The sequence below is a fragment of the Teleopsis dalmanni genome, chromosome 1 (assembly GCF_002237135.1).
Source record: "Teleopsis dalmanni isolate 2A chromosome 1, ASM223713v2, whole genome shotgun sequence".
Classification (NCBI taxonomy): domain Eukaryota; kingdom Metazoa; phylum Arthropoda; class Insecta; order Diptera; family Diopsidae; genus Teleopsis; species Teleopsis dalmanni.
This window is the reverse complement of record NC_051846.1, coordinates 55,026,446-55,053,561: the sequence shown is the minus strand read 5'-3', so window position 1 is coordinate 55,053,561 and position 27,116 is coordinate 55,026,446. Positions and strand designations below refer to the sequence as shown.

Below are 27,116 nucleotides of genomic sequence, written 5' to 3'. Positions count from 1 at the left end.
TGACACTAGATGTAAATATTAATTACTGTACAGACTATATATTTATATTAAACATTATAATCATTATATCATTATAAATTTTGAACGAATTATATGAATAAAAATAATTATGAGAATAAGTTCATCAACTCTTTTAGTAAAAATAAAAGTATTTTATTTGATAATATATCATATAAGTTGCCTTATATCCTTCAACAATAAAAAAAATATATATTATATATATAATATAATATTCTTGTATTTATTATTATGTTGAGGCTAGTGAGTCAGTACACTTGAGCACTTTTACTCTCTATTAACTGCGAGGTTTCTTCATAGCCCCTCTCTCCGCCTTGACTGATTATTGTTTATGACTTCATCAGACTAGGCATTAATTAATCTTAGATCTGCACACCTCCCCGAGAAGCCTGTAACCATTCTGAGATTCGGTAACGCGGTTGAGACAATAAAATATAAAATACATATATAGAGGAATGATATATTTATCATAAATTACATTGGAACAAATATCTTGCAAAGTTCAAATTTTAATATTTATATTAATATTTTCATATACATTATATCTATATTTATTTTTTTAATTTATTATTTTATTTTATATTTTATTATTTTTATTTATTTTATAGTTTGATATATTTATTTATTATTAATTTATTATTTTAAGTTTATATATATTTATTTTAATACTTATTTTGATTTTTATGTTTAATAAAAATATATATATTGACAAATTTATAGGATTTATGTTTTTTAAATAAATAATTGTAACAAGTTTATTGAGTTTCTAGTCTGATATGTAAACAATGTATGTAAATAATAAAATTTCAGTTAAATATTTAAATATTTTTAAATAAATGAAAAATAATTTTAAATTAATGTCTTATTTAAATACAATAAAAATAAATGCTAATATAAAATTTGTAGAAATTATTTTTGAAATTTAAATGTTTGTTTAATTAAATGATCAAACTTTTTTGTAATTTACTTAATTATTATAAAAATTTATCAAATTAAATTATAAAAACTTAGAATAGTACAAAGTACAACAAAAATTTTGTCTTTGTTTTAAATTGAATGTTTTGGTTCACCATAAAGGTATGTCATGTATTGCCAAATAATTAAAATAAGTGCTTAATGACATTTCTTTGGTTTATATAACTTGATTCATATAGCATTTATAAACCGCGATTGTCAGGTAGCGAGGTGAGTGGGTTTGTTTTCGTGTAAATTTTACTTGTGTTTTACTTGAGTTTTACTACGAGTAGCTCGTGGTACAGACCTATTGTAATGTATCCAAAAAATAACCCATGCTAAAAATAATTTGTAAAGATCGGCAAAAACCAAGGTCATAAAATGGATACAGGAGTTTTAATAAAAATTGTAAAATACTTAAAGTATAAATAACCAAATTTGATATTTATGTAAATAGCGCACAGATACATGTTCGAATTTAAACAATAGTAATAGTATTAATAATTATTATTATTAAAAGTAAGGATCGCGTACTGCGACCTAAAAGATCTATTGTGCCCCTTAGTCGGATTAAAGTGTTTCTCCAACTTTGACTTCTTTAATGAAAAACAGTATAGAGCCTATCTTTCCTAGTCTTGAATCGTTATGATCCATGAAATACACTCCTAGGTGCAGTGACGACGCGTACCCTAACTGGAAGCCCTTCTACAATGTTGTTTTTACATGAGCCGCTTAAATTGAAAATGATAAATTAAAACATATTAGATGTTTCATTAAAATAACTATATAACATTAAGCAACAATATATTCACAATATAATATTAACAATCCATCAACAAAATAACATATTAAACAAATCAAATTAATAATTTATATATAAGTTTAATATTATATCAATATGGAAGAAACAAAACTTTTTACATACTTTTCATAACATCAAACCAACTTTTTTCAAACATACATAAGAACCATACGAACCATACATATTTATGCAGTTATCATACAAAATCGAACACACTTGCAACGTTTGAACGTGCGGCCAACTTCTCCGCACACAAAGCGGCTATTATTTGTTGGAGCTACAGCTAAAAGGGGAGAGCACATTATTTCGTTCATTTTTCTGTTGTGTGGCCAACTTTTCCGCTCACAAAGGAGAAAAACGAAATATAATCGAAATGTTCTGCGCTTTGAGCTGTAAACTTATGTGCACAACTAACAACTACCCAGTAGGAACCGTCATGCTGCTATCTTCCCTTACATCCCAGTAGGGACCGTCATGCTGTTATCTTCCCTTACATCATACTTACTTTTCAGGTGGTCATCATGACGAGTTCCTTTCAGAATTCCCATGACTTTTATTAGCAGTTGACCGCCGAAATCATACATGACTTGGTAAAGTGCAAAAGGTGTGCGGAATGTAATGCGGAATTGACATTCGTAAAAATCGTTTACGAATCAAAATGCGAAAACGAAAACGGAATGAAAAATAATAACTAATAACGTAAATCAAAGCATAAATAAATAATAATAATTATTATTAAAATAATAAATCAACTGGAAACAGCAACTGAACTGCCTACTGGAATAGAAAAATAATAAATAAAGTATATAAAGTATAGTTTTTGAATTTAATTTTTAACTTACACTGGAATGCCGAATGGAAAACCGAACGAAAAACAATAATTAATATATTATTTTAACAAATTTAACAATAATTGAAAAAAATCACAATAGCAATGCGCATTGCGCAACGAAGAACTAGACGGCCCGCACTTATGGTAAATGCATACAAATACTGACCATGCTTGAATAATTTTAAAGAAACGAATACAACAACTTATGTTAGAGTGTGCACCGCACACCTCCGCACCTTAAAGCAGTCGTCACTGGCCTATATAATGTACTTATGCACTTATACAATTCATTATACATTATATCAGAGATTCATGAAGCATATTAAAATATTCATACAGTTTATTATTCTTAAACTTAGTGATCCCTACTAAAAATATAAAAATATCATAATGGTCCTTGATCAAAAATATGGGAGCCACTGGTCTACATTGAAGATACTACAACTGCAACAAATAAAGACAGAGAAGAAACATTTCAGATGCGAAATTATTGATCCAGTAACTGTCTCACTTATTAATTTAAGAATATGGTTACAATCGAATGATCGCATTGATATCAACATGCCAATTAAACATATATATATCTCCAGAACGATCTGGAATGTTTTTAATCGCCAATTAAAAACATTAGAATATGTGTTAGTATTTGTATAATGACTTAAACTATCACAAGTGCCGCGACATTGATTGTTGCGCTGTCTGACTGATTGTTTGAATCTGCTTTTTGATTCTATATAACAAAATGGATGCCAAAGCTAAATATGAAGTCATCTAAACTAAATTTAGAATATGATGACTTAAAAACAACGAATCATTAATTAAACAGCTATTAGTAGTAAATCGAGTCATACAGTGAGCACGAACCTACCTTTTAACAGGATTGCAGTTCTTTAAAGACTCCTCTGGGAGATATCCTTAACAATTTAGGCTCTAATTGAATAAGTTGAACCTAATTCTGTTACATGTACAATCTTATATCGCTACTAGAAATCATTATAATATATAAATCTGTAATATAATGTCTTTTTAGCTTTTCACCGTTTTTTAAGATTTGACTTTCTATTGTTTAGGTGGATATATAAAAATAGTGCTAAGCTGTATTAGACATTAAATATAAACAAGTTAAAAGAGAAACTGTTTTTTGTAGAAGCAGAATGTAGAAGAATAAGAAAATGGAATAAAAGTTACTAAAATAACTAAAATTAAACAATAAAACTGCAAAAACTTAATACTTATTAGTGTAAATTAGTATTTTAATAAAATACAATTATACGATATGTGAACAAGTAATGAGAATTTTCAATTTTTTTAATAGTATTTATACAATTTTCTATCCTTTTCAAAGTAGTTTACCTATGGCAATGAGCAGTTATAAAATCATATTTTAGAATTATACACCTATTTGTTATATCACTTATATCACTTATATACAAAAAACAGTTATTCGAAAATTAGAACTTTCTAATAAATTCTGGCATGCATAAATACGATAATTTTTGTTTTTTTTTTTTAAATATCTATACATACCTCTCTATAAGTATATATATAGTAATAAAAAGTAACGTTTAAATAATTGATAAAACACTTAAAATTTTAAAAATTTTAATTTAAGTGAACACTTAAAGCGTAGCGTTACTCAACCACTGCTGCCGACTCAAGCCCTATAATATTTTTCAATTGGTTATAAAGAGCGCACTTGTCGTACCAACGTTGCTAATTCATATAGCAACGTAACTATTATATACAGTGAGGTAACAACCATGTGTTGCCTGTTGTATAAGAATTTCCAATATAGTTTCATACATTTTTAAGAGGTTTTCCTACTCAAAACTTCATTTTTATTGTGCCCTAATTAATTCTTACTAAGCTTTCTAATTCATTATTTGATACTGGTCATATTTAGCACAGTTATATGTTGAACTTTCTTGTTCATTTATATAAAAATATTCTATCAGTTGACAAATGGGATTTACAAATTATGTTCCAGGTCTGAAGTGGTACCACAAAGTTTTATTTGAGATCTTTTCCATATACTGTTTTCACTTTAAAATGAATTGTCCACCCACTTATACTTAAGGCTGAATTAGTTATCATAGACGGGGCGAGCGTAGAAAGCGTAAACGACAGAATGTAGTAAAAGCGATAAGTTATGATACAACGCAAAATAACTTAAAAATATGAACAACATAAAAAATGCAATGCAATTCTTTTATATTTGTATCACGTCATATAAGATTTCTCTTATATTCACGTCAAAAAACCAATTAATTGATTCTTCCGTTTCCCATTACTTTTACTACGCCACTTAAAACTTATCGACATTGTTTTCCATAAGGTAGAAAAACCTAAAAATGTATGAAACTATATTGGAAATTCTTATACAACAGGCAACACACGGTTGTTACCTCACTGTATATAACAGTCACGTTCCTATTTGAATTAGCAACGTTGGTACGACAAGTGCGCTCTTCATAACAAATTGAAAAAAATTATAAGTTTTGGGTTGGCAGCAGTGGTTGAATAACGCTACGCTTTAAGTGTTCACTTAAATTAAAATTTTTAAAATTTAAGTGTTTTTTCAATAATTTAAACGTTACTTTTTATTACTATATATATACTTATAGAGAGGTATGTATAGATATGTCAAATAAAGAAATTATGCCTGATGCATGCCTGAATTTATTAGAAAGCTCTACTTTTCAAATAACTTTTTTTTTTTTATTATATTTATTATATTCTCGTTAGACTTTAAAAAATGACGACTGATACTAACAAAAATATTTTTGAATTTGAGACTAATAACGTATCAAGCCAAAATATTTTTACTGGTGGTAGATCCAAATGTCTAGTTAGACCATCACGGTTTAAAGATGTTGGAAGAATCTCAATTAATGGAAAAAAAATTGAAAGAAGTATATTCACATATAGTTATGCTTACAATTTGCGGAAGGATCAGTCAGTCCATAATAATGTTTTTAAATTCAGTGCTAAACCGGACTCGATTAAAGCAGAGATACTAAAGTCATTAACAGAAATCCCTAATAAATTATACAATGTAAAAATGTCAAACTATTTACGAAAACAAAAGGCCAATAATGAATATATGGAAATTCAAAAAATATTGGAACAAGTTTCTGGTCAGAATTCTAGTTTAACTGTTGAAGAAGTTTCGTTTGCAGAAGAAATAAATTTAACAACTATTGATGCAACTCTCAATGGTGCTGTTGTAAATATGAATACTAAATATGATGATACTCTAGTCCCATATGTTTCTAGAACAGAAAATATGCATCAGAAATTTCCAAGGCAGCAAGAAAATAATGCTGCAATTTCACACATTTTAAATTGGGGTGATTTATGGGTGCAAAACCAGAATTTTCAGACTTACAAACGATCAGAAAATTTAATTCCAATGCCAAATAATTTTTTAAATTTCGAACAATACAAGAGGTAACTATAAATATATTTAACAGTGTTACACCTAAATTTTTATAAATATATATATAAAAAATATTTTATAATAATTTATTAGCGGGCTAATTGGTTATTTAAATAGAAATAAAGAAACTTTAATTTATTGGTCAGCTTCCCTGAAGATGACTATCGGACAAATATTTTAAAAATATATAAATTGCTTTTAAATATAAATAATAAATTATAGTTTTTTATTTATATTTAAATGACCATTTAGCCCGCAAATAAATTATTATATATATTTGTAATCCTTTTTCACATAGAAAACTAATTATTTGTAAATTTGTTTCTCAGTATAATTATACAATTGATGAAAATGGAGTTTATGGATACCATTCAACAAAAGTTTAAGGCTGACGAGCACATAGTATTTTCGGTTGAAAAGGAGCGTATATCAATAGAATCGAATCGTCTAATAATCATTACTAAATGTATGTAAAGTTTTGTTTAATTCTTTTAGAAAATTACCTTATATAAGATTATATAATCTTAGATGAGTTCAAAACCGAACATGAATATAACAGATGTAAATATGATCTAGTATTATTAAGTTTTGGAAAAGGGTTCCCATACACGTTTGCTTATGCTTCTACCAATTGGAAAGGAACAGGTATATAAATATATAATGACTGTTACATTATTACAATATATCTACATTTTACTAATTTTAATTTATATTAATACATAAGAATAACGTTTGTATTTAATTAGATTATATTTTTTTGTTATACAAATAGCTAAGAGTTCTTATTGAATAATACGCATACAAACCCATGCTATTTCCTTAGATAGTTTTTAATGTGATCAATTACTGAACAATTGCGCAAGACTTGATGTGTTTTCTAGTAGACACGCATTTTGAGAATTAGATATCCCCATGACAAGAAATGCAGACACTACAGGATTAAGAGAACAAGAAATAACTAAACACCTTCAATGCAAATGGTCCGCCCTGGCAAGATTGAGATATTTTACGATAGAAGTTTTGAGCCTGGCGGACAACCAAAATAAAAGCTTTTTTGCTACTACAACTAATGACTAAGAATCACACATGGAAGTGGGTTTAATAACGGGTTAATATTCTCGGTTTTAAGAGACAGTTGTCTAGATTTTTTCGAATAGTATATTTATGAAAACTAAAAATTGAGCAGTTCCATTTTCAAAAAAGATTGTTATTTGGAGTAACATTTGAGTACCATTGAAAAAAAATATATACTTCATTCAGAAGCATAATGTTTCGAAAACTCGTGATAACTATTTAAATTTGAGATATTTAAATTTAACGCATTATTCAATTTTTAAGAAAGTGAATAATAATCAAATTCAATCAAATTAATAATAATCAAATCAAATCAAATTTTTTTCTTCATAGATTGTTGTACTTTGATTTTTGAAATTTTTGGTGGAAAGACTTTAAAGTCCCAGTTACTTAACGTAATTAGAATTCAAGTTTTACCAATTTCTGATCACATACGTGTAGAAATGGGTGCAATAAATGCAATATATCAGATGGAGAATAGTCCCTTTTTGGAAGAAATTTTGAATCCATTAAAATTAACGGAAAGAGAAGCCGAAAACTACAAAGTTTTTAATTATAAAGGCTACGAAAAGATTGATGAATATCAATGGCATGCACTATTTAGTATATATGCGAAAATCGTCAAAAATCGTCGTGGTATTTCACTTATACAAGGACCACCAGGTACTGGAAAAACACGCGTTATAACTAATTTAGTTTTACAGTGTTTATATGGAGAAGAAACACGTTCACTAAATAAAAAAATATTGATTTGCGCTCCGAGTAATAATGCTGTAGATTTGCTCGCATCAAGATTTATTAATATTCGAAATTGCATGGATATAAAATTAGCATTCAAGTTAATAAGATTTGGTGTCTTTGAAAGAATAGATTCATATGTGCAGGGGTATTCTATTTACAATTTCGTCGAAAAAGCAAAAGAAAAACATATAACAGAGATGACGCCAGAACAAGAATTTCAAGTTACCCAAGCATATATAAAGGATGCCAATATTGTTTTTTCGACTTTGGCCAGTTGCGTTAAATTATTTCAGTAAGTATAACTAAATTAAAACATAAATATTAATGGAAAATGAATTTTCGTTTGTTTATATTAAATAACTTTGCTCAAAATGCTCTTAAAAGGTAATTAAATACTTGATAGATATAAACACCAAAACAACACTAGATATTAGGGCTATGAGAAAAATTGTAAAAATCATTTGAGTGCCACCACATATGTCCAAAATTTAGATATTTTTTAACAAATAAAAAAAAACAACTGTTTAAACATATAGCCCACTAATTATATCGCACCATGCAATAAAAAAAACTCCTTTAAACTGTATATATAACGAACCTTTTTCGCCGAGGTTTCGCTCGCCGGATTCCAGGTTCAGTCCTACAATAAATTTATTTGATAGGAGCAGTGGAAAGTTTGCGATGGTATGACGTATGACGTAGACAGAGATTTTGCTACTGAAATCTAGGTTTCTTTGCTGTGAAATCAATGGATTCGTGATAGAAATGTTAATTTCTGCCCATCTTTGTACGGGAAACCATGTACCTTACTTAGTGATTAAAATGCCAAAAATATATTTCAACTTAATAACACCAAAATTCATTTTTAGAACCGTCTTAGTTTTTTTTAATATGAACCAACGCAAAGATTCAGTAGCTTGTTAAAAAGGTTTCGGACCTAGTAGACTATAAACTAATTGATGAAATGAATTTCTATATAACATTGTTCTAGAGCTTTAAACAGTAATACCGACTAATTTCATATAGAAATTAGATTTCATATAGAAATTATAGAAATTTCAATAAACGTTACTGAAATTTCTTTAATTAAGTAGATGTGCCAGCTGATGATGATTACTTGCTAAAAATAATTTAAGATCAGTCTAATCTATGATTAGTCCACTATATATTTTATATGTGGAAAATATGATATAACAAAGTCAGATGGTACTCAAGTTAAAAGAATACTGTTAACTGTGAGATTTAGTTATAAACATGGAGATATCCAAGCTAATGATATTCCAAAAACAAGTAAGACGACGTAAAAAAATTAGAAATGTTACATAGACGGTGAAATGATAGAAATTATAAAAACTTTTAAATACCTTGGTACATTTATAATACTTGAACGCATGTAATGTCAAACAATTATGAAGCACTTTCTATTAAATTTAAAGTACATGAATTGTCGATCAGATGAACTCTTACTAATGACATTTTAGAATAGGGAATAAATAAGTTCGTTGCTGCAGAAAACATGTTAAAGTTCTATATTAAAAGAACTTTTTACTTACCCATTAACATGCGTAGTTATATATTCCCATATGACCTAGACAGCCAATAATACATAAGTGCCTTCAAGACGCATATTGATTTATCAACTGAACTCTAAAATTGCCTAAAAAACTACTATAATTTATATCATAGTGGACCATTATTTGATCTTAAGTGGGTGTTGGTACATTAGGTCAGTACTTTTAATCTAACCACAATTTAAACTTATGAAGCAAGTCTTAAAGCAAATAGCATTATTCTTTTAAAACTGTACTGAAATATTGACCGTAATTCAAGAGCTCCTTTATATGGGTGATGTAACAAGCTCCAGACTTTGGCAGATAAGGGTGTTAGAAAAAATCAGCGAAAAACAATGGGCAATGTTTATAGAGAAAGTAAGAAGCAGCCTCACAAGAATTGTATTCAGTACATTAAACTAGGCAAAAAAAATAATTTTTATTAGTATTATATTGAAAACAGGAGAAGAGCTTTTGAAACTTTATTATATGTTTGAAACATTTTCGATTTTGACGACGTAAAATACATGTTGAATGGCTGGAATTGGGTAACACTTTAGAAAAAGCAGAAGAAAAGGGGTATGAAGAGAGCAGAATACAGAAGAAAGGTATTACAAAGAAGCCTTCTGTTGTATTAAAAGAAAATAATCGAGTGCAACATTCAATGCATAGTAAATTGCATAAAATAATGCACGAAAAAAAAATTTTAATACATATTCTTGTCTGAATATACATATGTATGTGAATTACCTGAAATTATTATATATGAAATATAATTTAAATTAAACCCCAAACACACAATTATATCAGTCATTACCGTAAGATTAAGGATAAAATATATGTAATTAATTTATAATATATTAACAGAAACAACTACTTAGTAAAATAAATAATTATAAGATGAGACGGAATACAATCAGATAATACTAAAATAAATAATTATTTAATATAGTAATTAAAAATTATATGTGTTTGTATAAAAGTTTTATTTATTTTTATTTTTATAGGTATATACAGAACTTCGATATAAGCATAGTGGATGAGGCTACACAATGTACAGAACCGCTAAGCTTGATGCCACTTCAATTCGGAATAAGTCAATTAATTTTAGTCGGTGATGTTCATCAACTTCCAGCCACTGTAAAGTCAGGGGTAATAAATATACAATGCTGAATAATATTTTGATATATTTACATTTAAACATTACACACAAGTGTTTTTGATTATGATTTCATTTAAATTCATTTTTATTTTTAGTATGCTGCAACGCTGGGATATGGAAGGTCAATCTTTACTCGTATTGAAAACTGTATTCAATCATCGAATGACAAAGGACATGTAATGTATATGTTACGCAAACAATATCGTATGCATCCAGATATATGTCTATTCCCAAATCAATACTTTTATAATAACAAACTGATTAATGCTAACTCTACAAATAGTCATTTAACTTTAATTTCTCCATATTGTGTGCTAAACTTAAATTATCCGCAAAATGAAAATTGTTTCTATGGACAAATTAGAAACGATTTAGAAATCGACTTTATAGCAAATCTTATTGTGGCTTTAAACGGACTTTTACCACATAAGTTATACTCTTATGGGATTATAACGCCTTATGCAGAACATCGAAATGCTTTGTTGGCGGCTATTCAGTAAGTCAAAGAATAAATAGTTTCATGGATATAATATATGTATATATAATTAGATATTGATAAGACTAAAATTGAGCATGATAACCATGTGGATATAATTTGAATTCAAATAAATTTGAACAGTTTTCTTTCATATTTTCTGATATCTACATATATTAGACGACGAAATGTTTCTAATACATGCCAGTTATTTCTGATTTCAGATAGACCTTGGTATTTTATTAATTGCTTATTTAGACTATAATATTTATAGGAATTCGAAGCAACCTTTGCCTTTCACTAAATGAAAATATATTTTAATTTAATGGATTGGTTTTACAAACTACAGTCAAACTTCTATAACTCGAAGTACCGTTTTGCAATTGTTCAAATCCAGATTTTTTAAAGCAATGCGCCAACGTTTGCCAGGGACTGGCATTTGCACAAAGAGGCAACATGAGAAAGAAAAAATTGAAACAATTGGTTTGGAAAAAGGAACTTTCTCTAACACCAAAATAGATTCATACTTAAAACAAAAATTCGACTTATAGAATGCACTTTTCCATTTTCTGATTGGCACGGGACAATATTTTTATTCGAGTTATGGAGAAATTGAGTTATAGAAGTTCGAGTAAGCAGAACTGTATGTAATTTGCTCTCTAAAACCCTGTTGTACTCTTTTTAGTTTGAATTATGTACATAAAATTCGAGTTATAGCAGTTTGAGTTATGGAAGTTTTACTGTACTTTATGACAATAAAGTATATTAATTATACTTTTTAAATTAAATATTTTAATTAAATATTTTGAATTAAATATTTTTAGCATCGACTGCTATATAATATAAGCAATATTTCCTAATTGCTATATTTTCTTATTGCTATATTCTGTATAAGATTATTTTAGACAAAAATTGTCTTCAAAATTTTAAACGTTTTATTAATAGGTATATTGTCGAAATACTTATATACGGACCATCGACCATGATTAAATCGATTTTTATTTAATTTGTTGATTTAATATCATTTAATATCCTTTCGTATATATTTCAGCAAGAGACGTTTGTATAATATAATGGTAAATACGATCGACTCGTTTCAGGGTCATGAACGTGATGTCATTATTATATCAAATGCACGTACAGTTGGAGTAGGTTTTCTTTCATGTCGAGAACGTATAAACGTAGCTTTGACTCGTGCAAAGAAATGTCTTATATTATGTGGAAATTTCTCAAATTTAGAGGTAAGATATTATTTTTAAAATAATATTTTATTTATTTATAGAAAATTTACATAAAATAGTCGGTTCCCGTATGGAGTGATTTACTAGATAATGCACGGAAACGTAAGGTGTATTTGGAACTAGACGCACTAACTGCAACTAATATCCAAGCTAATGTTATTGATAAAATTCAAATTAATTATTTTTCATAACTAAACATTTACAGTTAGTTTGGACAAAAGCTCTTTTGTCATCATTTTAAATAATATCAAATATTATTTCATTGTTCCTTAATTTCTATATGTAACATTCAATGTATTTTTCTTTTTGGAAATAAAACTTAATTTATTTCAACACATTTTTGTCTACGGTTTTCATTTAGTTTTTAAAAACAATTTCTATGAGATTATATTACTAAATTACTTAAATGGTCATAACAACCCGTTACCAGCTTGTTATTCCCTCGAAAACTCGCAGTGTTGCTTCATCATTTTGTGATAACGTCCAAGTTCATGCCATACAAAAGAACATACCTTCTGCTCAAAAAGTACTCGGATTTTGTAAATAAAACACACAAATTTAAATTTCATTCCAAACTTATTTTATCTCCTTCAAAAAATACTCCTTCTGAAGCGATACACATGCCAACACTTAATCCAATTTTCCATACAATTTTCGTAGGCCCGTGAAGGTATGGCTTTTAGTTCCTTCAGCGAATTCTCTTTTACCGATTCAATCGACTTAAAACGCTTACCACGAAGGTGCAATTTGAGTTTCGGGAATAGGAAAAAGTCGCACGGATGCAGATCTGGCGAATATGGTGCCTGAGCGATGACAGTGGTGCCGTGTTTGGTCAAAAAATTGCGTACAACAAGAATTTTCCATAGTAAAAATCGCTAAATGCACTTAAGGTAGTTACACATTAACAGCTGCTGTAAACAAACTAATTGACAGAAGGCGCTCAAATTTATACCATATGTCAAAAAAGGGTGTAACAAGGGAATGGTAATTCAAAAGAATAGTTGCCAGCTACTAGCTTAACGTCTTAACGACGCACATTTTTACCAGTTGCCGACATATACTTTGTTTTGCACACCCATTTCATTTACCGCTAAGCCCACTTGTGCAGATTCCTTTTCGGTAGCAGCAAACGTAGCTGTAACATCACGTTTGCTACACGAAATGATGTCGATGTTGTCGGCGATGATTAACACCTGCCTTGCGATCACCTTGTGTGAAAGTGATTCTTTGTTGTTATATAATCAATGTATTACAACACGCACTTTATTATGACTAGGTGGTGGAATTTAACACCATTATTTTCGATTAACTTAAAGCCTTAAGTTAGACAGTTGACGTTTTGGTAAGTCTGGGCAGGTGACTCTGTTCCTTCCTTATCTCACGATATTCTTTGTTCACTCTGTCGATTTCTGACTGCAGAGTCCTTTTCCAGATCGCGTTTTTCTGAAGTTGCGCGTAGGGAGTAAGAGAAATGGCGCTATTGTCTATCGGCATTATGGATCGTTCGATGTCTATTGGCTGTTTTTCGTTCTCAGCTTCAGAGTTTAACATAAGCCAACATCATGTAAACTTGTCATAAACATAGGTTGACTCTCTAATTCGTAAAAAATTGGCATGCCGAAGAGCCACTGATAACTTGGCCAAACTTTTTACTTATAAATGCTTTATAAAGATCATAAATAATAATGACCAATATAAACTTTATTAAAATTAATTTTCAATAAACTAAATTTTTTATATTATATTATATCATATTACATATCATTATATTTTATATTTGGATATATATCCGTATATCAGTAACGATGCGTTCCATATCTGAAAAGTTATGTGGCTCTTCTATAATGTTCTATAATTCTATTTTGAATTAAAATCTTCAATACTACAAATTTTTATTTAATAATACTTATAACTAACAATAAAATGTAGCATTTAACTTCATCATTTTACATTAAACTATATCTTTACAGCATTCAAAAAACGTTTCACGATATGTTATTTACTATCGATGTGAAAAGCTCTCTCGATCGCGCAGAGTGTATCAATTCGCCAATAGTTCGAAGTCCTGTCCAGGTGCGGATGTTCCTTAACCATGAGAATTGTTTCCGCCCAACATCTCTGCGACCTTCTACATGGCCTTGAAGTATAAGTTGCAATACATCGTATTATCATCGTGGTATCAATGTCAATGTTAATATACTGACCGTTTATTTTTATACCTTTGTCGTTATGGTTTTGAAAAGCATCGTCAATGATTCGTTTTGCATATATATTGAATAGAAGTGGGGATAGTATACCCTGTCTCACACCCCTGTTTCACGCCGTCTGTTTACAATACAGATATGAAATACACTGAATATCTTTCTCGTCAATGTCAATACTCCTGAGTATTTCAATTAGTGTTTGATGTACTTTATCAAATGCTTTCTCATAATCTATGAATCATATACATATATACATCATTTTGCACACTTTTGCGGTTTTGAACTTGTAAACAGAATATAGCTTCTTGAGTTCCCATAGCATCTCTAAATCCAAATTGTGTGCGACCCATTATCGCTTCAAATTTTTTGTATATTCTTGCATGTATTATTTTTAATTTGAAACTATGGTTCAGTAGGTTTATTGAGCGAAACTCATCATATTTTCGGGCATTTTTCCTTTTGAGTAGCGCTATAAACATCAATTGTAACAAGCCAGTCAGTTTTAAATTTAAATAACATTATTCTGTCAAAGTAAGGTAGAAATTCAGTAGCTGAGTTTATCATTCTTTTCGAAATGTTTATTCTATGCAGTGAAGTGTTATTTCCCGAATAATAAATCTTATATTCGTTTGATATTAGTTAGCCAGAATCAGGCTATCAAGTTTCGCTTGATATCGTTAATATCGTTTCGTTTCATATCGTTAATGGTACTGACAAATTTACCCGCTTCGAATAAATTGCGCACATTCCATGTTTCAATCCTAAGTTTATGATTTGTTTTACCTCCGGGAATTCTTAGCACCGAATTACCGAAATTTGAGAGCCGCGGTTCTATATTGTCTGTCATCTTGCTTAGGCTAAAGTCGGTTTTATTTTTTTAAGAATATTAACTTTTATTTTAAGCGTTATGTTTTTGTATATTTCTATACGTATTTCGACAAATTCGTCCCCCCCCCCCTGACTTCTCCACCTGCAGCACACTCCCCGCAAACCCCCAGTATCTCAACCTATCATCAATGAGCAGATCTCTCACTAAAGCTAACCCCCACACTTGCGCCATAACTCCGCTCCCTCCATTATACCCACTGCTATATCCATGAGCATGGGCGTATCATGCTTTCTGGGTTAGAAAAACCTAGCCCGCTAGGTGTTAAGCCTCTCACTTACATCTTACTCCCCTGATTATTGGAATGAAGTTTTGACATTGCTGTGAAAATTATCTCCATTCATTCCTAAGAGGCGGTTTAAGTTGGTTCAAGTCTCACACTGTGTCTTTCGATGCGTTCCACCTTCTGGGAAAAAAAATGATTAACTGACGCGATTGAAAGTAGAGTTATAACAGCATCAAAACCGAGTTTTGCACTTTGAGTTGTGAAATTTAAAATATTATCACATGGAGCATACACCCTGAAAACAGTGAAATAAATGCGTGTTCCGAATGATATTAAAATAATTACTAATATTTAAATTTCAAACTTTATATAAGCTATATATAGTAATTTATAACCAATAAAATCCAAAACCAATGATATATTTATATAATTGTCATGTGTACTATTTATAAATTAAAACCAATTTAGTTAGATTTATGTTTTTATTATACACATTGAAGTTATTACATATAACTTGGGTGAAGCATTTTCATTTAGTTTAAAAGACAAAAATTCAGCTTCATATTAAGGAATTACAACATAAGATTAATTTTACTCTTAGATTCACTTTTCTTACATAGGTACTCTATATTTGTAATTGATTTCAATATATTTACTAATTATAAACATCTATAAGTTATACAACATTTGTTATTTTAACATATTCATTTCTATGAGTATATTTTACAACTCAGATATACATAGATATATATATATATATGCTAGTACTGCACTCGTTTATTTCGCTTTTTTCAGCTTTATTTATTGCTAATTGTTTATTCTGTTCTTAATTTGATGTAACTTTCTGTTTTATTTTATTTTTCTCATTACTGATCTTATTCTATGATGTATTGCAATAAATGATTTTATGAATGGTGGCCACATTTTTTAAATGTATGAAAAAAACCCTTCTTTATTGTTACTCATGCCTACATCAACGGTTCTAACTATACACTATCCCCGCTATTCTGTGAATTTGACAAATTTATCAAGTACTGACAATTAACCAAGATTTTTATCAAGAAAAGAACTTTTTATTTATAGCACAGAATACCAAAATCTTGACAAATTGTCAATCCTAAAACAAGTTGATAAATTTATCAAGTACACAAAATATAGGATTATACTATACTTGTTGTTGCAATAAATTTCTATGAAAATTTCAGCAAACAATTTCATTTATTTACACGAGTATAGATATATATATATATGTGTATATATAAGTATGTACTTTTATAAATCTTAAGGCTTAACATTTTTCATACCCTTTACTCATCTTTTTTGTAAAACAATATTCATCATATAATAAATTATAACGCTTTAATTCATAGGTGGAGTAAATAATATCCATTACATATCAATATGAATCAAGTCTATAAATAAGTAAGTTTGTTGTCGAATTATTTAAAATAAAATATTAATAACATTAGTGTTCATTGATATTGTTTTTTGAAATTTTTATTAGCCACTTGGCTTTGCACGTATTACCATATACATACTTAACTAATTATAAAAATAAGGAAATAAAGTCACTTGGTAGAATATTTGGTAAAATGTTTTGAGAAATCATCTAAACTGTTTCCAAGAATATCTAAGCTAATATTTGTGGATATTCTGAAGTTTAGTGTTTTTGTTTGGTTACATATTTATAATCTGTACAGTGTTATATAAAAAGTATATAAAAAACTAAAATATAAAGTTATAATTTCTAAGATTTTTGCAATATAATTTATAATATGTTCTAATATTATTTCAACAACTGATATTAAAGGATGAATTATATATGATGCAAATTTTAAATATTTTTCAACAACATAAATAAAATATATAAAAAATTATAGATTAATTTTTTATTTTCTTATATACTGTTTACAAAACACAACAAATTATTAATACATAAAATAATAAATATGTAGTATAAAATATGAACAAAATGTGTAACAAAAAATACATTAACATTTGCATTAATAAATATATATACGCACATAAAAACTTAAATATGTAATATACAACATACACGTATACCCGTATATATTTTTATAAAAAAAAACGTTTATGTAAATAAGAAAATAGATTGAATTTTAATATAAATAATCGTACTAATCTATGATTGAATTTTGTATATTATTTTTATTAAACATTAAAACCATTTAATAATAATTTTGAACAAATAAATAAATACAAATAATCATTTTATTTTACTTTATACTTATTTTTTACTTTACAATAACATTTATATAAATGTATTTTACTTATTTTCTCTGAATGCCTGATAAACACTTCGCACATCAAATAATTTTTTCATTTTAGGTTTTAAGTTCAATTTTTAGTTCACAAAAAACTTTTTATATAATAACATTAGTTATATATTTAAACAAATGATTTACAAATTTTTTTTTATTTTAGAACAACATAATCTTGTTAATAATATTTCCTACAATTCACATATAATATTATTGAAATTTGAGTTTTCGATACATTATGTGTTATTGAATAAGTAAAGGATTTTAATCAACCACCACTAATTTAAACAAACTTAATTCCAATAAAAAATAACTATTACATATATTCTAAAATGTAATTTTACATGATTACATGTGTTTGAAAAATTAATTAATATTGCACTTAAAAGATTAATTTAATTTTTTGATCAAATGCATAATATAGTTAACTTTCATTTTATTTAAGAAAAAACTGAGTACTTATACTAATGCTTCACTGCCTCTGACTCGAATAAACACAATGCCTGACAATATTGTAGAATTGAAATTTTAAAAAGTCAAACTTATACAGTGTTATATATTTTTTTTAATAAGTTAATGAAATATTAGATACTGCCTTTAGATTCTTATATGTCAAAGAATTTATTATTTTGGAGAAAAGTTTATAATATTTCAGGATTGTTACATTGTAAATACGTTTGGAAAGAGTTATACATAATTTGAAATAAATTATTATATGACAATAGAAAATAGAAAATTTTTTTAAATACAACAAATGGAAAATAATTGTATTCATAGTTATATGTTAAAATTAAACATAATAAAAGTTGATATATAAAGTTTTGTTTAGTGAAAATGACAATAAATCTTTTTATAATTTGCTTAAGTATTATAAAGCTTTACAAATAAAAATTAATATAATTTATAAATAAAAATTGTTTTTATAAATCTAAAAAATAATTTAATATTTAAATAAAATTATTTATATATTCTTAATTTTTTAGTATTTACTAAGTTATAAAATAACACAATTTTAATATTTTAGTTAAGAATGTCGCCGAGGTTTTCTTGAAGTGATTTATAAATTTGTATTTGTTGTTCTTGTTTTAAATTAAAGATCTGAAAACAAAAAAAAAACATGATGATTAATTATAAAACCGTATTTTTAATAACATATGATAAAAATATCATTGCTGAACTGCAAAAGTTAATGGAATATCAGATAAATATTTTATTCTTTTATTTTATACAATAATTTATTAGTGGACTAATTGGTCAATTTAATAGAAATAAAAAATTATTATTTATTATTTATATTTTAAAACAAAAATAAAATATTTGTACGATATTTAGACTGTCTTCGGTAGTCATCTTCAGCGAAACTGAAGATGCGATTACCCCATTAATAAATAATTATGGAATATGTGATATATATCTTATTCGTATTTATGTTATATATCATATATCTTTTCACTTAATTTTTTTTATAAAGTGCAATAATTTTGCACTTAACATAAATATTACTATTGCTCTTTTTTATAGTTTATTTTTAATATTAAATGTATTAATTTGATACATACCTGAGTTAATAACTTTGCCGGTGATGGAGTTCTTATAAAACTAGATATGTAAACATTTACAAATGTTGCCATTAAAAATTGGCAATCAAAACGATCCATTATGCCACCGTGACCAGGAATCATATCTCCGAAATCCTATTCAAACAAAAATATTTTAAAGATGTAAGGTTATATTTAAAATAATTGCTGCAAACCTTAATTTTGAATGCACGTTTAAATCCTGAAGCGAAGAAACCTCCAAATGGTCCAATAATTGAACTAAACAAGCTTAATGAAATTGAGTGCCATATAAACGGATACATGCTAATCGATTTACCGATGCCGAACTATATTAAATACATAATAAATATATTAATTACTATTAAATAAATTTTAATTGGTAAAATAAATTAAATTATAACAAATAATATTACATTCAAATTTAAAAAAATGATTTCATATTTTAAACCTTCAAGATTTTTCACACATTATTTAAATTTCAAATTAATCATATAATATATTTTTACTATCTATAGCAATTTTAACAATTGCATTATGAATAAACACATTTATTCTATTTTTTTGAAAAGACTTATGTGGAAAAAAATAAATATGTACATATTAAAAAAGAACGAAAATAAAAACTAATTTACAAGCTTTTATTTTATTCACATAAACCTTTTTGAAAAACAGTCATTTAAAAAAGTGGACTCACAAATGCTCTAAAAATATTTATTTTAAACTTTTAAAGTAAGATTTATGAAAATCTCCGCATATAAAAATGTGAGAATTGATTTAATCAGTTTTTAAATAAGAATTTTAACTGTATATTTTAACTGTAACCGAACTGTATATAGCTACGACAAATAATATATATTAAAGGTACATATTGTATATATAAAAAATAATTTCTAAAAGTGCTTGCACAAAAATAAAAAAGCCTATATTGATTTTATAAATCTACTTTAATTTGTTATTTAAAATATCTCATATTTTAAAAGCTGAATGTCCTTACAGCTAAAATTTTCTTGATCCTTAGATATAATATAATTTATTTTATCTCAGTTATTTAAACATTATAAAAAATTTTTTAAAAATATATAAATAATATAAAACTGGTTCACAATTTTTCTACAATAAATGAATATAATATATATTGTTTCATATCTTACTATTTTTAAGCTATATTCTTGCAGAGTAAACAAATAGCTTGGCTCACATTCCATCGTCATACGTCCTAATTGCTCAGAATATTGTATTGAGCAAACGAAATACTGATAATGACACAGTATGTAAGAGAAAATAATACCAAAGAGTACTGTTGCAAAGCCACCACCAATGAAACCCTCCCAAGTCTTTTTAGGACTTAATTTGATTAAGGGTGTTTTTCCAAAGAAGAAGCCAAACATATAGGCCATCACATCATTACAAACAATCATTGAGACCGGCACAATGAACCAAATTAAACCTTAAATTTTATAAAAAAATATTTATTAATATTAATATTAATTGTGAGATATGAGATGAATATATATAAAGACTTACCTTCGAATATATTTTGTATAATTAGATAACTTTGAGTTACTACTATTAACAACGAAACATGCGTCCAGGCGAATAAACTGAATTGTTTCATATAATATTTTTTAACTAAAGATAAAACGAACCATACAAATCCAATACAATACAATGCGAACGACAAGAACCGATGATACGTAACTAAAAATTTTAGGTATTCCTAAAAAGTACAATGTAGAACTTTTTAAAACATATATATGTATATATTAAAAAATTTGTATTTACCAATCTATTTATTACAACGCCAAAGTAATCGACTAGATTTTCACCATAGAAGAAATAATTTGATGTTAACAGAAAGTACCAGGAAAGACTACGGAACCATGGTAGGCCATGAATGCGATAAACTTGATAACCAATAGAAATTATCTCTTGGAAACATTTCACTTGTACAAGCAAGGTCTAAAAAACAAAAATAAATATATGATAATTTAATAATATATATAAATAATTTTTTTAATGTTTAACTTATTTATTAAATCTGATTTTCCGATTGGAGACTAATTAATCAAATGTTAAAATTTCAAATTAGATTACATGTATATAACTAAAAGTTAACTACAATATAATCAGCAATTCTTAAAAATAAAGAAAAATTCAAATATTATATCAAAATAAGTTAAAAGGTGGTATAAAGGATGAATATTCTCTTTTGGTCGGGTTAACCCTTTTGGTGGTTTGTTAACCGAAGGTTTTTAGACACATCAACAAAAGTTTTTTAATAAATGAGATACCGGAGCCTTGTAACTTCTTGATTTGACTTTTTATAATTCTGATTTGAATACTGATACTTGATTTGAATACTGATACTTGAAGATGTTTGTAATGTACTTGTAGGGTCCTCTTAATATTTATAAATTAGCCCTTTGCAGAGTTTTTATATTTAATACAAATGCATTGTCATCTCCAAATTATAAAAACAGACAGCGTCATTTGTTCATAAATATTGATTTTCGAAATGTTTTCAGCCAATTCTTTTTTTTAATCTAAGATCCCTTATGTTCAACTTTATGTTCAACCCGTTATTCGTCTTCAGTGAAGATTTAACTTAAAAATGGGCAATTTTGTTGACGTTTAAGAAGAAATCACAGAGTTTAATCTTTTTTGTAAGAACTTACTTATTGAACCAATATTCGATCAATTTAACATCTTAACAATATCTTTCATATCTTAACAATCTTACAAGTTGTTGTTCGTTTGTTGAATGCTTTTATTTTTTCTTTATCAACTTCAACTGTTCGACCAGAAAGCAATACATCTTTAACATCAAAATTACCTGGACAATATTTTTCCACAGTTGTGGTTCTGTCAATATATTTTCGGTTACTAACATTATATATATTTTGTCTTACTTGAGCAGTGTTTTTTACATTTTTGATAATAAAAGCGTAAAGAAATGCTTTTTTACTTCTTTTTAACGATTATCTTTTGTTTGATATATTTTTGTTTATTGCAGAAAATCAAACAAATATAATATATAATGACCATTCGGCTTTAATGTGAATTTGGGTGAAATAAGTTCTCTATTGGATGAAAGACGATATACTTTTTCAATCAACTCAACAAAAACCATAGATATTGGCTGTTAGTAGGCAAAGCAGTTACTAGTAAAGCTATTAGCTTGAAGTCTAAATTAAACTTTTTTATTTCTATGCCTGAATATTGATTGAAGGTATTAAAATGGCTGAGTGCTTTTATTAAGAGTATTATTAATATGGCGGCATTTTTATTCTATAATTTTGACACAATAATAAATTTTTTTATAATAAAATTTTATGAAAATATAAAACGAAAAAAAAATAAACAAAATTTTAATATTATAAGGTCATAATTACCGTTATCATTAATGCGAGTGGGCCACCGTATATTATCAGCGCAAATCCACATACCATTATCCAAGTGAAAATACCACGTATTACCCAGTTTTTCCATCTAAAAATGTTAATTGTGACGATAGGCAAAGTAAATATATAAATAAACCAAAATATTTGAGAATAAACAAAGCAAAATAAAATCAAACAAGTCATAAGTGGGAAGACATCATCCACCTGTGGCTTTTCAGAAGAGCTTTAAGCTTTGCAAAAGCTTTCAATTCTTGAATATTTTATTATATTTCTTTTAAATTATAATTTTGAAAACTCACCTGTCTGGTAAATCTTTCAAAGCGGAGTCCAAAATCTCTGGAGTTTTATCAGTGCCTTGTGGAAGTTTTTTTGAAAGTTCTTCGACGAATTTTTCTTCTGGTAAAATATCTTCTTCAGAGTCAACCTACACAACAAAAATTTTTAATCGATTAAAATTCAATTATTTAATTATAGAAGAAATTAGTTATAAGTAACTATTAAATAACTAACTAAATAACTATTAAGTTGTTAACAGAGCTATTTTGAAAAAGCACACCATGATATTAAATGTAATGTCTGAGAATCAATAAATAATTAATAAAAACTGTTTTTTTAAACATACAAATTAGACAATTTTAAACGAAATTAGAAATCAGACGTTTAAACTCTTAACATGAAATAGTAAATAAACTGATTTAACATGGCAGGGGACTTAAAGTATATGCACAAAATTTTCTATTCTGATTCTCTACAGACATATTTAAATAGGTAAGTGCTGTACAAAGATTAAGCGGGAAACTTTTCATCTGATATTTTTGTTAGAAATAGTCATATGTAATTAGTTGAAATATAATAAAGTATCTATACCATAATTACTAACATTTCTTGAAATTTAATCCTAGAATAGTAGGCTGCAATTTCACTTGACTTTGGAAATTCGCGGAGTCGCATTCATAAAATATTCTTGTATGTTACCCAGAAGCATTACGCAGGTTTAACACACTATAGAATTCGCATTGCATATGTTACTAAGCTCTATGTATGCTATACAATACTTTACAATTAATTGATTTTGAATTCTGTATAGCTTTCTCAGGTATATAAAGTAAGAAATAATGCATATTCAGGTAGCTGATATATGAAACTTCTACATACTAAATTTTAAAAAATGATACTCTGACTAGATGTATAGTCAAGCACTTTGATTCCTAAACACAATACCCTATGAGAATATTGGGTTTCCCAATCGATATTCTGCGAAATGATTAAAAATGATCCATGAATAAAATTTAACAGGTATGGAAACATAGCTTTGTTCACTGAGATCTCACTTCATAGAAAATAATATAAGCGTATATAATGTACCTAGGCACTTATATAATCCATTATACATTATATTAGAGATGCATAAAGCATATTAAAATAATCATACAGTTTATTATTCTTAAACTTAGTGATCTCTACTAAAAATATAAAAGTATCATAATGGTCCTTGATCAAAAATATGGGAGCCACTGGTCTACATTGAAGATACTACAACTGCAACAAATAAAGACAGAGAAGAAACATTTCAGATGCGAAATTATTGATCCAGTAACTGTCTCAATTATAAATTTAAGAATATGGTTACAATCGAATGATCGTATTGATATCAACATGCCAATTAAAAATATATATATATATCTCCAGAACGATTTGGAATGTTCGCTAATTAAAAACATTAAGTATATGTGTTAGTATTTGTAAAATGACTAAAATTATCACAAGTGCCTCGACATTGATTGTTGCACTGTCTGACTGTTTTTTAAAAGCATAGATGATTTTTTGCTTAGAGTTGAAAATTAAATATAATTAACAGTTCCGAAACTAAAATACTTTATAATACATATTATATCCATGCTTATTGTCAATAATGAAAATGAATCTCCTTTTTGATTCTATATAACAAAATGCATGCCAAAGCTTAATATAAAGTCATCTAAACTAAATTTAGAATATGATGACTTAAAAACAACGAATCATTAATTAAACAGCTATTAATAGTAAATCGAGTCATACAGTGAGCACCAACCTACTTTTTAACAGGATTGCAGTTCTTTAAAGCACTTCTCTGACAGATATCCTTAACAATTTAGGCTCTAATTGAATAAGTTGAACCTAATTCTGTTACATGTACAATCTTATATCGCTACTAGAAATCATTATAATATATAAATCTGTAATATAATGTCTTTTTAGCTTTTCACCGTTTTTTAAGATTTGACTTTCTATTGTTTAGGTGGATATATAAAAATAGTGCTAAGCTGTATTAGACATTAAATATAAACAAGTTAAAAGAGAAACTGTTTTTTGTAGAAGCAGAATGTAGAAGAATAAGAAAATGGAATAAAAGTTACTAAAATAACTAAAATTAAACAATAAAACTGCAAAAACTTAATACTTATTAGTGTAAATTAGTATTTAAATCAAATACAATTATACGAGATGTGAACAAGTAATGAGAATTTTCAATTTTTTTAATAGTATTTATACAATTTTCTATCCTCTTCAAAGTAGTAGTGAATAACACTGTGTGTTGGAACACCTTTTTAGGTTTGGTCTTGAGCTCGCCCTACACTTTCTCATTTATTGTTAAATATTATTAACTATTTGTATGTGTTTTTTATGAAATGGGAAAAAATTACTGATTGAGATCTCTAGAGACTAAAGTGGTGGCGACATTACAGTGATGTTATTTTTTACTAAAAACTATTGGATAAGCAAAACAAAATGATTTTTGGAACAAATTTTACCACCATATCTTTTACGTCCAAATAATTTCTATTTTTTTATATTTCCTGAAAGTTTTAAAAAATAATATTTTCAATGTTGATAATATAATACAAACATCTAAAAACATCTAATACATTTGCATGTAAGATGCAAAAAACATTTTCCGCTTGGAATGATATATGGAAGAAATATTAAAAATTTAGTGATTATACATATATAAGTTATTAATAAACTATACTAAGCTTGCTTTCATATAATAACAACATTATATAAACATGTTAACCCGATATGCTTTATGAACTTATCTACACGTAACTTAATTTAATAGAATTTTACAATAGTCACGATATGAGTTTGAAAACATAAGTTTGCTTTCATTTTTTTCTAAAACAATCCAAAGGCAAATCTAACCACTTGATGGGTTGTTAATGGAATATCCAAAACTAATTCATTAAACAAAACATATGTACATATGTTATCTAAACAATATAAAATAAAATCAACTATATTGCTTCTACATAGTTATGTATATAACATTGTAGTTTTATGTATTTTTTATTTCTTTAATAAATGAATCATATAATATTTAGCTATTACATACGCTTATAATAAATATTCATCTGAATAACCAACAAAGACTTAATATCTCGATTAGGAAAATACAGTTAAACCTCTCTAAACCGAACCGTCCTATAACGAATTCCTCTCTATAAAGAAGTTTTGTTGAAGACACAGCAATTTTTTAAATTTCTAGACATATTTGAACCTCTCTATAGCGAACCTCTCTATAGCGAAGTCCTCTCTATAACAAAGTTTTTTCAGGCTCGCAAACAAATTTTTGCATACAAAAAACCTTTCAACTAACACGTTTTAACTTATAAGAACCTTCTTTTTAATAGGAAAGGGCACATTTTTGGCTCCTGAGTGAAATGGTTAAGAGGGATTAAGGGAAGGAAAGACCATCGTGTGCATTTACTGAAAGTAAAAATTTTAAATGAATCTCGCTTTTAATACGAGCGATAAAGAATTTTAAGAGCGGTTTAGAAATTGTTGAGTCTAACTACTAACTTATTGGAAGTGTTTCTTGACAAGAAAAAAGTTGAAATATCCAAAAAAGTAAAAGCAACAGACTTTTTTCGACTTAAATAAAATAAATAATTATAAAAATTTAAAATAATAAATTAACTTATTAAATTAAACTTTAAATTAAAGTAGTTAATAAAAATAATTTTTATCTTAATACAACCCAATATATGGTTAACGTTTTTAATATTTATATAAAAAAATATATATTTTTATTTAAAAAATCATGAATTAAATATATTTTTAAAATAAATACGTACATAACAAACAAAACTTGTTTAACCTTTCTCTAACGAAGACCTCTCTAGAACGAAGTTTTTTGCAGGCACCAACGACTTTGTTATAGAGAGGTTTGACTGTATTTAAAAAATGATTGAGTCTAATTCATAATAAAAGAGTGATTAAGAAAAAATAA

At 27.1% G+C, this 27,116-nt stretch overlaps 2 protein-coding genes across 3 annotated transcripts; one reads left to right on the top strand and one right to left on the bottom strand.

Moving 5' to 3' along the window:
• The first annotated feature begins 5,355 nt into the window (after positions 1 to 5,355).
• On the top strand, positions 5,356 to 12,576 carry LOC119668248 (helicase SEN1-like). Of its 2 annotated transcripts, XM_038077696.1 has the most exons (8): positions 5,356 to 6,056; positions 6,375 to 6,511; positions 6,574 to 6,690; positions 7,453 to 8,152; positions 10,418 to 10,562; positions 10,668 to 11,068; positions 12,099 to 12,288; positions 12,348 to 12,576. In XM_038077696.1, the coding sequence occupies exons 1-8, from the start codon at positions 5,362 to 5,364 to the stop codon at positions 12,477 to 12,479; spliced, it is 2,517 nt and encodes an 838-aa protein (XP_037933624.1). In that variant the 5' UTR covers positions 5,356 to 5,361; the 3' UTR covers positions 12,480 to 12,576. The 2 variants fall into 2 exon arrangements, with proteins under 2 accessions (XP_037933624.1, XP_037933625.1); XM_038077697.1 differs by lacking the exon at positions 12,348 to 12,576 and having other exon boundaries at positions 12,148 to 12,274.
• Positions 12,577 to 18,881: 6,305 nt separating this feature from the next.
• On the bottom strand, positions 18,882 to 23,270 carry LOC119668842 (phosphatidate cytidylyltransferase, photoreceptor-specific; the record flags this gene model as incomplete). The annotated part of the gene is given in 8 exon segments (XM_038078504.1): positions 18,882 to 18,984; positions 19,446 to 19,580; positions 19,640 to 19,771; positions 20,597 to 20,892; positions 20,970 to 21,162; positions 21,228 to 21,404; positions 22,838 to 22,934; positions 23,146 to 23,270. Coding segments are annotated over 8 exon segments (1,233 nt in total), but the record flags the coding sequence as incomplete, so codon positions are not given.
• Between the last annotated feature and the right edge of the window lie 3,846 nt (positions 23,271 to 27,116).